This window comes from Carcharhinus amblyrhynchos, chromosome 1 (assembly GCF_965287045.1).
Source record: "Carcharhinus amblyrhynchos chromosome 1, sCarAmb.v2.hapA, whole genome shotgun sequence".
NCBI classification, from domain to species: domain Eukaryota; kingdom Metazoa; phylum Chordata; class Chondrichthyes; order Carcharhiniformes; family Carcharhinidae; genus Carcharhinus; species Carcharhinus amblyrhynchos.
This window is the reverse complement of record NC_137324.1, coordinates 80,039,648-80,051,914: the sequence shown is the minus strand read 5'-3', so window position 1 is coordinate 80,051,914 and position 12,267 is coordinate 80,039,648. Positions and strand designations below refer to the sequence as shown.

The 12,267-nt window shown below is 42.5% G+C and overlaps 1 protein-coding gene across 2 annotated transcripts in view; it reads right to left on the bottom strand.

The window, feature by feature from the left end:
• Positions 1–12,267, bottom strand: part of usp46 (ubiquitin specific peptidase 46) — a 71,481-nt gene that overhangs the window by 28,780 nt on the left and 30,434 nt on the right. For both annotated transcript variants that reach the window (XM_080187647.1, XM_080187656.1), the window contains 4 exons: positions 10,721–10,950; positions 9,068–9,144; positions 5,479–5,562; positions 4,256–4,453 (listed from right to left, as the gene is read on the bottom strand). In XM_080187647.1, coding sequence (XP_080043773.1) covers positions 4,256–4,453; positions 5,479–5,562; positions 9,068–9,144; positions 10,721–10,950 — 589 coding nt within the window. The remainder of the gene's footprint in view (positions 1–4,255; positions 4,454–5,478; positions 5,563–9,067; positions 9,145–10,720; positions 10,951–12,267) is intronic.

Below are 12,267 nucleotides of genomic sequence, written 5' to 3'. Positions count from 1 at the left end.
CCCGTGCCCTTACCCTCTCTTTTACTTTAGATATTGTAATTTCTCCCACCCCTGCACCCTACCCTCCACCCCCCCCCACCCCATTAGTTTAAAGCCCTCCCTAATTAGTTTAAAGAGTCAGAGGTTTACAGCATGGAAACAGGCTCTTCGGCCCAGCTTGTCCACGCAGCCCCTTTTTTTAAGCCCCTAAGCTAGTCCCAATTGCCTGCATTTGGCCCCTATCCCTTTGTACCCATTTTACCCATGTAACTGTCCAACTGCTTTTTAAAAGATAAAATTGTTTCTGGTCCTAAGGGCTCTGCCATTTACAGTTTCACATCTAAATTTGATTATCCAAAATGCATCACCTCAGGTTTGTCTGGATTAAATTCCATCTGCCATTTCTGTGCCCAAGTCTCCAATCTATCTATTCACCATTGTATCCTCTGACAATTCCTCATACTAATCAGCAACTCCAATCTTTGTGTCATCTGCAAACTTAATCAGATCACTCAAATTTTCCTCCAGATCATTTGTATTTACTTCAAAGAGAGGACCCAGCATTGATCCTTGTGGAACGCCACTAGCTACAGATCTCCATTCTGAAAAAACACCTTTCCACTGCTACTCTCTATAGCCAAGCCAGTTCTGTATCCATCTAGCCAGCCCATCCCAAATCCCATATGATTTAATATAGTTTTTGTTCCAGTCTGCCATGTCAAATGCCCTAAAGTTCATCTAAACTACATGCACAGACCTTCCCTCAATTTTCTTTATCACCTCTTCAAAAAAACTCAAGCAAGTTGGTGAGATATGACCTCCCCCATACAAAGCCATGCTGCCTGTCACTAACTAGTCCATTTTCCTCCAAATTTGCATATATCCTGTCCCTCAGTATCTTCTCCAAAAGCTTCCCCACCACTGATGTCAGGCTCACTGGCCTGTAATTTGCTGGATTATTCCTGCTTCCTTTCTTAATCAAGGGAATAATATTGTCTATTCTTCAGTCCTCTGGAGCCTTGCCTGTGGTAAGAGAGGCTGTGAAGATATCTGTTAAGGCCCCAGTTATTTCTCTCCTTGCCTCCTGCAGTAACCTGGTATAGACCCCATACAGCCCCAGGGACTGCAATTTATGATACTCGATATCCTTTGATATCTTAATATTCTCTAGAATGTTCACACACCTATCACTGACTCAACATCCATCACGTCCTTCTCGTTGGTAAATACCAATACAAACTACTCACTAAAGGATTTCACTCACTTACTGTGGCTCCATGCACAATTTCCAACCATTGTCCTTTAGTGGGTCTACTTTTTCTCTTCCTTGCTCCTAATATATGCATATGCAGCCTTGGGATTCCCCTTGATCCTCCAAAATGCATCACCTCGCATTTGTCTGGATTAAATTCCATCTGCCATTTCTGTGCCCAATCTCCAATCAATCTATATCTCGTTGTATCCTCTGACAGTCCCTTGCGCTATCAGCAATTCCGCTAATCTCTGTTTGTTAAAGACATTTCATGGCCCCTTTTAGCCCTCCTAATTCCATGTTTAAATTCCTTCCTCTTTTCACTGTACTCCTCAAGGGCTTTGTCAGTTTTAAATGCCAAGACCTATCATATGCTTTCTTTTTCCTTTTGACTAAGTTTACAATTTCCCTAGTCATCTATGGTTCCTGAATCCAGCCATTTTTATCCTTCATTTTTGCAGAGACATGCCTGTCCTGCACTTCAATCAGCTGGCTTTTAAAAGTGTCCCACATGCCAGGTGTGGATTAGCCCTTAAAAACTGCGGCTCTCAATCCACATTTCCCAGTTCCTGTCTAATTTGGATGTATTTGGCCCTCGCCCAGTTAAGCACACTCAACCGAGAGCCATTCTTGTCCTTATCCATGACTATCTGAAATCTTATGAAATTATGGTCGTTAAGCCTGAAATACTCCCCCACTGAAACATCAATCACTTAGCCTGGCTGATTCCCCAATACCAAGTCTGGTATGGCCCCCTCCCTGGTTCGACTGTCAATATTCTGTATCAAGGAGGGCTTTTTGATACATGTAACAAATTGCTGCCCATCCAAGCCCCTGGCTGTAAGGGATTCCCAGTCAATATGGGAGAAGTCACCTATCAGAACTACCCTGCTTTTTTCACACCTTTTCAGTATCTGACTACATAACTGCTTGTCTGTCTCTTGCAGGCTATTAAGAGGTCTATAGTACACCGCCAACATTGAGATGTCACCCTTCTTATTCAGGGTGACACAGTGGCATAGTGCCGGGTATTATGGCACAGTGGCTAGCACTGCTGCCTCAACGCCAGGGACCCAGGTTCAATTCCCAGCTTGGGGTCACTGACTGTATGGAGTTTGCACATTTTCCCTGTGTCTGAATGGGTTTTCTCCAGGTCTCCAGTTTCCTCCCACAGTCCAAAGGTCTGTGGATTAGGTGGCCCCTTAATGTCAAAGGGACTAGCTAGGATAAAGCATGGAGTTGTGGGGATAGGGCCTGTGTGGGATTGTGCCCCTCCAGTTCAGGTACAACCGATCCTTCTTGTACAGGTCCCAGAAGGCATCCCAGCGACCTATATATCTAAAGTCCTCTCTCCTCCACCAGCTCTTTGGCCACATGTTCAACTGTACTGTACTATCTCATATGGATAGGATAGAGGTGGAAAGACTCTTCCCGCTCAAAAAAGACAATAGGACTAGGGGGCACAGCCTCAAGATAAAAGGGGGGCGGTTTAGAACGGAGTTGAGGAGGAACTTCTTCACTCAAAGGGTGGTGAATCTCTGGAATTCTCTGCCCGTTGAAGTGGTGGAGGCTGCCTCGCTAAATATTTTTAAGACGCGGGTTGATGGGTTTTTGATAGGAGAGGGGATTAAGGGTTATGGGGAGAGGGCGGGAAAGTGGAACTGAGCAGCGACAGATCAGCCATGATCTTATTGAATGGCGGGGCAGGCTCGAAGGGCTGGATGGCCTACTCCTGCTCCTATTTCTTATGTTCTTATGTTCTTATCTCCCTTTTCCAAGCCTCACTAGCACATGGCACAGAGCGTAATCCCAAGATTACTACCCTAGAGGTCCTGCTTTTTAGCTCCAGAACTAACTCCCCAAATTGTCCTCGCAGGACCTCACCCTCTTCCCGCTTATGTCATTAGTATCAATGTAGACAATGACATTTTTTTCCCACCCCCAGTTCAGGATGCCAGTACCTGGTTACAGACAGCCAGGACCCTGGCACTAGGGAGGCATCACCGTGCTAGAGTCTCATTTTCTGCCACAGAAACACCTATCTGTGCTCCTGACTATCGAATCTCCTACTACTATCACTCGCTTGGACTTAGCCCAACCCTGCTCTACAATAGAATTAGTTATGTTGCCAGGGGCCTGACTGCTGCAGGTAACTTCACCCAAGAGGCAATTCTTCCCCCAGTATGCCTGTTTGAGAGGGAAATAGACACAGCAGACTCCTGCCTTGCCTTCCTGCCTCTCCTGGCAATCACCCATCTACCTGTCTGGACCTGTGGTGTGACCTCCTCCTTGAGGCTAGTGTCAATCACACTCTGCCCCCTGTATGCGCTGCAGTATGTCCAGCTGCTACTCCAACCAACCGACGTGGTCTGTGAGGAGCTGCAGCTGGTCACATTTCCCACAGACAGTCATCAAGGACATCAGATATCCAAAAACTGTTACTTGGGTAGGCAGCGGAAGAACACAAAGGAGGTAGGGATGCAAAAGACACAGCACCATTACTGGATTTCACACTTGCAGCTACCTGTTCAGAATGGTGGGTATCTAAGAGGATAGATTAAAAACAGGGTCTGCACATGGTGAGATACTTGGCATACGTGCGGGGCAGTCAGGGCAGAAGACAAGAATAGCACAGGTGTTAGCTCACCACAGAGCGCGGTCACACATGAGAATTTTGATGGGGCACTATGCAGAAGAATATGAATGAACATGCACACTGAAATACTTGCTGCTTTGGCAAGCCTGTGACCAATGTCAATGTGCATGGAGGAGCCCAGCACTAACTTGGCAAAAAGCTTTGCATGGAATGTGGAGTCCATACTTTCCAGCATAGAAATGGAGGCAACTCCATCAACACACTGGATCCAACCATGATGCTGTTCTCGATGGTTGAATGAAGCACATTCTACTATTCCAAACAATTAATGGAATCCATTCCCCTTTTTTAAAGTTACAGGAGTATTGTTGAGTAGCTGTAAGAACAAATTCAGATGTAGTTAATGAAAATTCTTTCCTAAAACAAACCTGCCACAGTGAACAACAACAGCCACCAGATCATACATGCGGTCCAAATTAATAGCATCTCCTGATGTATTAAACAGCCTCAGCTCCAGTGGAAACACTACTCGATAAGAGAGTTTTGTGTATCGATGTAATTGTTCCATGTATTTGAACCTCTTCAAGTGTAACGCAAGGATCATGGGTAGCTTCTTCACGCACATTCTGTCAACCAAAGACAAAATCAGAGTAGAAAAAGGTTCATATAATAAATGCACACCCGCTGCTGCTCGTGCACTGCTCTTTTACAATAATCCAAACAAAATAGCACTTTCAGCCATTAAATAAAATCGTGAATGACAAATCTCACTACAGTCAAAAGAAAAGACCAAATATGGATGATTAGCTGCAGAAGACAAAAGCAAGAAACACTATATAAAGAAATGTTACTCTAGTTCCAGTGGATGATCTGTGGGGTCTCTGAATTAGTTTGCACACCAGCCAAAGACATTCTACAGAGTAATACAACAAAAAAAAGGAAAATTTTCACCTGGAAGAGCAATATTTATAAAATGATGAATCACAAAGTAATGCCATGGATTAAAAAAATGCTAACCGCTCTTTGCCCTATGAACAGTCATTTGAAATTGTTGTCCACAGTAATTTCAGGGTCGATTAGTTCAGTTGGCATGGACAGCTGGTTCATTGATGCAGAGTGATGCAAACAGTGCAGGTTCAATTCCCATACGGGCTGACATTATTCATGAAGGTCCCACCTTCTCAACCTTGCCTAAAGTTTGGTGATCCTCAGGTTAAATCACCACCAACTCCCAAAGGGGAGAGTGGCCTATGGTCATTTGGGATTATAGCTACTTTATCTTTATTTTCCATATAGCAGTGATTGCACTTCAAAACAGACTGTACAATGCACTTTGGGGTACACAGAAGATGTAATTAACTGTACAAATGCAGATTTCCCTTGTTTCTATTAATCTCATTATGAATTGGTGACAAACACAATAGTAAATTTGATTCCCACTTCCCCATTAACTTAAATTAATACCTGGCATAGGTTAAGCACAGATTAGTAACTTAATTTTATTATTTGTTTGGCAGCTTTGTCTTCTAAAACATTGTTGCAAATTAACCACATAAGAAAAGGTATTCAAATCAATGAAAGGAATTTGTAATTTTATGAAATTTGTGGATACAATGCTAAATTACAAACTACACACCTGTTATACGCTCACCTTTTCTGAGCTTCCTGTTTACTGCAGCATGTTTCACAATAATACTTGTGTTCACTGCACAGTGTTTCGGTGTTGCTGAAATCTCTGCAAAGTAAATTTGTAAAAATATCACATCAACGTAGTGATGCCAGTAAAATACTGAAGAAATCGTGATAGGTTTGAGTGACTTTTCAAGAACAAAAAAACAAATAAAATTGGCTGTGCAGGAAGGTTCAAGCAACATTGTAATTTAATCACTTAAAATAGACAATTGGGATTTGAAACAGGCGATCAGCAAACAGTGAAGTTTGCCATGTACTTTACCACACTGAGGTACAAATGGAGGCAGAAACATGGAAATCATGATGAAACTCAAACACTGGTTTAGCACTGCACTTTAGGAGGGGTATGACAGCTTCAGAGAGCATGCAGAAAAGATTTACAAGAATGGTTTCAGTGAAGGGGGACTTTAGTTGCATGAACAGACTGGAGCAGCTGGGATTGTTCTCCTTAAAGAAAAGGATAAAAGGAAATTTAATAAAAGTGCTCAAGTTCTGTACATGAAACAGAGAAACTGTTCCCAGTGGTGGAAGGGTCGAGAACTAGAGGACACTGCGTTAAGAACCAATGGAGAGATGAAAAAAGCTACACTGAATGGTTAGGATCTGGAATGCACTGTGCATGAGTGCGGTAGGGGCAGATTTAATCATGGCTTTCAAAAGAGAATTAGAGAAGCACCCTAAAAGAAACGATGTGCAGGTTTACAGGGAAAGGGTGGGGGTGTGGGACCAGTCAAATAGCTCTTGTAGTGAGCTGGCACAGACATGGGCCAAATGGCATCTTTCCATGCTGTAACCATTCTCTCATGTAGCAATGTGTGAATTCACTTTTAGAAACACAAATATTGCTAAATTTCTGACCTTTGATATAAATTTAATGGAACACAGCTGATGGAAGTCAAGTATTTCCCTACAGGAAGTCAATAGGACAAAAATAAACAGTTTTCCATCAGGTCCCAGCATCATTTCATCTTCCCTAAATGTATTTTCAACAGGATTTTAGGGAAAAGAAAAGGAGAAAAAAAAAAAGATTTCTTGTCTAAATCTACTACTTTCAGGAATGTGGAGTACTAAAGCAGAATACTGTGGATGCTGGATATCCGAAATAAAAGCAAAAAAATTCTGAAAATGCAGAGCAAGTTGGGAAACATCTATGGGCAGAGATCGATGGTCTTTCATCAGAATTGGAAAAGTTAAGTAAGCAATATTAAACCAGTACAGAGGCAGAAAATGTGGGGAAATGAAGGAAAGAACAAAAAGGAAGGTCTGTGATACGCTGTTGAAACAAAGATGATAGGAGCAGGAGGAGGCATTTGGCCCTTTGAGCCTGCTTCACCATTCAATACGATCATGGCTGATCATCCAATTCAATAGCCCAATTTTGCATTTCCCCCCCCATAACCTTTGATTCCATTCACCCCAAGTGCTATATCCAGCCACCTCCTTAATACATCCAATGTTTTGGTAGCAACTACTTCCTGTGGTAATGAATTCCACAGACTCACCGCTTTTTGGGTGAAAAATGTCTCCTCTCCTTTGTCCTGAATCCTCAGTCTGTGACCCCTGGTTCTGGACTCCCCCACCATCGGATATATCTTTCCTGCATCTACCTGTCTCGTCCTGTTAGAATTTTATAAGTCTGAGATCCCCCCCTCATTCGTCTGAACTCTAGCAAAAGAGATCCCAAACTACTCAATCTCTCCTCATACATCAGTCCTCCATCCCCAGAATCAGCCTGGTAAACCTTCACTGCACTCCCTCGAGAGCAAGAACATCCTTCCTCAGAAGAGGAGGCCAAAACTGCACACAATATCAAAATTTTCACTGACAAAACATCTCTTTCTTCAGCAACTGTTTCCAGTTAAATAATTCTATAGGCATTCCAACTGAAATTCCTTTCTTGAGGGTTTATTCCATGCTCCCAATTTCTCCAATTCATCTATTCTGATGAAGCCATCTACCATACAACTTCTTTTCTTCAACCTGGGAATCCCTTCCATCATGGCTGACAAAGCCATCAACTATGTCTGTCCCATTTCTTATGCTTCTACTGACTCCTTCCTTCCTAGCACGACATGGGCCAGCTGGCTTCACATTCCATACCACCACCAATGAATCTTCCTCTACCACTGTAGCCACTTGTTCCACCACTTTCAGCATTCTGAAGGAATGATATCCTCCACAACACCGAGATCTAGGTCACTAACAACCCTGCTCACTGCAATTTTCTGTGCAAGCATGAGAGATGCAACATAAGCCTTTTTTATCTCCACACTTCCCACTGTCCAGGGCCCCCCAAGGATTTATTTTGGTCAACAGTGATTTACTTGTTACTATCTTCAATTGCGTACATTTTATTCATAATTCATAATGAAATTTCCTGAACACTGGAGACACCAAATGTAGATTGGATGATCTGCATTTGGAATTCCTCCATACGGTCCGTAACCGTGATACTGAACTTCCACTCACCTGTCACTTTAATTCCCTGCCCCATTCCCACTCTGACCTTTGTCCATTTTCAATGAAGCTCAAAGATCAGCACCATATCTTTTTGTTGGGCACTTTACAACACTCTGGAATCAATATAGAAATTCAACAATTTATCATGGCTACTGCTGCTATCTGGAAAAACAAAATGGTGGTTAACAATTCTGCTACTATGTACACCTCACCTGGAATTTAGTTTCTCTATTCGCTGTATTACCATTCCTTTTTGCCTTGCATCAATCATCCTTTTTATCATTTACTCTATCCTGCTTTCCATCCTATCACAGAATCTCTTTTGTTCGTTCCACCCCCACCAATTTTTTCTTGGTTCTGCATTGTTAAGTCTCTAACCTCTTCAGTTCTCAAGAGAAATCGTTGCCCTGAAACAATAACATCTGTGGAGAGAGAAACTGAGTTATCTGGCCTGCTGGGGATTTCCAACAACTTCTGTTTTTATTTCTGGCAAAATAATATCAATAGAGAACTTGTGGAGAACTGATATCCCCACTTTTACCAGGCTCGCAAGTCTACTTCATACTGCAGGCTGGTGAGTGGCTGGGATAGGCTACTGGAAGAGGTAGGCCTGGGTGGTGCAATTGGCGTTCAAGAAAGTGACGGTTAGGGGTGGGGGAGGGGGTGATACTAGTGGTGAAGAGAAGTATTATAGTTCACCTTTAAATTAATAATTCTTGTATAAGCTGCCTGAAAAAAAAGAGTATTAAGTATGGCATTCTTTTCAAAGTTCACCACTCTATTTTTATTATTTCACTACACATCCCAAAATACACAAATACAACCAGAACTTAAGTTGCAAGAGCTACTACTGGAAGTCACTAGAGTTTACAGTTTGGAATGCTAATCCCCTTCAGAATGTCCATTTTACTGAATGAGGAATTCAGGTTCCCTGCTTCTACCAAATAAAACTTGGGAAAAACCAAGGAGAAATGGAGAGAGGCATGCCAGGTTTAGAAAAACAAAACCGCTGCCGCTATAGGCTTTGTTGGAGTTAAAATTATCACCTTATATGAAACTTTTCGGATACTAATCTGATCACTACTTACCTGAGGCAGTGTGTAATTGATGTGTTCTGTTCTACATCAACTGAAAGATCCAGAAAGTCTTCATCTTTGCTGCTAACCTGTAGAATTACCCATTTATGCAATAAAATTAGTTCCTGGCACAGAATACAAGAACAAGGAATTCATGCAAAACCTTTACAAATCTCTGCTTAGGTCAAAGCTGGAGTACTGCGTACAATTCTGGACACTACACGTTAAGAATGAAGAGGCCCTGGAAAGAGAACCAAGGTAGTGTATCAGAATGAGACCAGGATGAGGGAGTTCAGTTATGTGGAGAGATAGGAACATTTGGGGAATTGCTGTCCTTGGAGCATTAAAGTGTATGGAGATATTCAAAATTATGCAGGATAGTTTCATCCTGCTTGCTCTATTTCCTCTAGCAAATGGGGTGGCAACAAGAGATAATAAATTTAAAATAATTCACAGTTAGAGGATAAATGAAGAGAAACCTCACACAGATGGTTAAGTTCTGGAACACATTATCTGAAGATATGGGGAAAATCAAATTCCATAGTAATTTGCAAATGGCAATTAGGACTGAACTCGGAGGGACCTAGCTTTCAGGGTTATGAAGTTAAATTACAGTCCTGTAGAGAAAATAAGCCTTTATGACATCTGTGCTAACTTTCTTTATTGATAAAGGTATCAAGGGGCAATGGTTAGATTCTCTCCTGTTGGAGAGAATTTCCAGGCATTTGTGTGGCACAAAATGTTACTCACAACACGGACAGATTTACACCATTCCCAGGCACAGGATCCCAAACCTTGGGAGACCCCATCCTGAGTGATATTTGAAAAAACCACAAGTGGTAGAGCTGCTCATCCAATCACAGGCTGATTCCTCCCTACACTTCCTATCAGCAGCAAATGCAGAGTGAAATCTGACTACAACTGGATGAGAAGCAAAGAAGGAAAGAACCATGGAGGAAAAAATTCAAACAGTTGAGTTGCATTTGGACCCGACCAGCAGGCAATGGAAAAGCACCAAGTCCTGAGACAAGGGAAAGGCAGCCACAGTGAGCACCAGGTATGTGTGTGAGGCAATGGACCCCAACCCAGCAACAGGTGAGGTAGAGAACCACAGGTGAGGCAGCAAAGCAGACAGATGACCCCAGGCAAACAGCAAAGCAGACAGAGGACCCTAAAGACGTGCAAGGGGTGGAAGCATGAGCTATGGCCAGAGCAAGAGTTGTAGGGAATCAATGATCAGAACCACAGCTTCTTAAAAGCTTGGATTTCAGCAATTATTTGTACAGGACTGTATCTACATGTGAAAAAGTTGTGTTCAATAGGTCTACTTTTATGATTTTCCCCTTTGTGTTCTGGGAGCAGGGTGAGCATAGGACCCCACAAAACGCAAATCCACTTCTGGTGCCCTTATCTGTCCAAGCCTTGCTGCATAAGGACACAGAGAGTGTGTGTGTGTGTGTGTGTGTGTGTGTGTGTGTGGTTTGGGGGGGGGGGGGGGGGCAGTGAGGAGGAGATAAAAAAAAAGATATGCACACAAGTACAGCAAAAAAAAAACTTCTCACTCCTCAATCCAGGAAGGAAATGAAACGCAAGAGAAAATAACCAGAAGACATTTATAAAATGATCAAGAAAAATAATGTAAATTTTCTAAAAATCTTTGCCCACCGTTTCACAGTTCAGACATCGTGTCTCATTCGTAAGTGTTCCTTGAAAGATCTCATGCACCCAGGTCGGTTCAGGCTTACTATTTTCTTCTATTTCATTTGCATTTCCGTTCTTCAATTTCCCATTCTGTTTCTCTTGCTTCTTCTCTTCCTGCAAGATGTCAGCGATGGTGTTCAATAGGTAGTTCAGAAACTCATGTGCATCTTGTTGCATGTAGTTATCAAACAAGTCTACAGTTAAAAGAAAAATAAATGTTACTGTCAACTTTGACCAATTTCCAAAGGGATTATAGTTTGCAAAGCAAGTGAAGGTGACGTTACAATAGTAAGGCACTAATCACATGGCCCTCTTTCCCTACACCTGGCTTCAGCTGATGACTGTTCACATGCTAACAGTGTAGGGCAGGTGGGAGAGAACATAGGGCACCCTACTTGTAGTGAAATTATAAATATGCTATTTTATAAATACATGATTTAAGACATGAATGAAAGGAAACTCCCAACAAATGTTTGTAAAGTTATTCTTGTTTGGCAATGATCTGACTATGTTATAACAGAAAAATAATAAAACAGATTTAAATAAAGGAGCAAACGTTAGATAGAACATAAAACATTACAGCGCAGAACAGGCCCTTCGGCCCACAATGTTGCACCAACCAATTAAGAAAAAAGCAATGACCCTCTAACCTAAACCAATCCCTTTCCATCCATAAACCTATCCACAGACCTCTTAAACGCCCCCAAACTAGGCGCATCTAATACTGCAGCAGGCAGGGCATTCCATTCCCCCACCACCCTCTGGGTAAAGAACCTACCTCTGACATCCGTCCTATAACTACCACCCCTTAATTTAAAGCTATGTCTCCTTGTGCTAGCTTTCTCCATCCGAGGAAAAAGGCTATCACTGTCCACCCTATCGAAACCTCTAATCATCCTGTATGTTTCAATAAGGTCTCCTCTTAGCCGCCTTCTTTCTAACGAAAACAACCTCAAATCCCTCAGTCTCTCCTCATAGGACCTCCCCTCCATACCAGGCAACATCCTGGTAAACCTCCTCTGCACCCTCTCCAATGCCTCCACATCCTTCCTATAATGTGGAGACCAGAACTGTACACAATACTCCATGTGCGGCCGCACCAGAGTTTTGTACAGTTGCAACATGACATTGCGGCTCCTAAATTCAATCCCCCTACCAATAAACGCCAAGACACCGTATGCCTTCCTAACAACCTTATCGACTTGATTTCCAACTTTCAGGGATCTATGCACATATACACCTAGATCCCTCTGTTCGTCGACACTATTCAGAGTCCTACCGTTAGCCCTATACTCTACACATCTGTTATTCCTGCCAAAGTGAATTACCTCACACTTTTCTGCATTAAACTCCATCTGCCACCTCTCGACCCAGCTCTGCAACTTGTCCAAGTCTCTCTGTAAACTATGATACCCCTCTTCACTATCTACCACTCCTCCGACTTTGGTGTCATCAGCAAATTTACCAATCCATCCTTCTATACCCTCATCCAGATCATTTATAAAAATTAC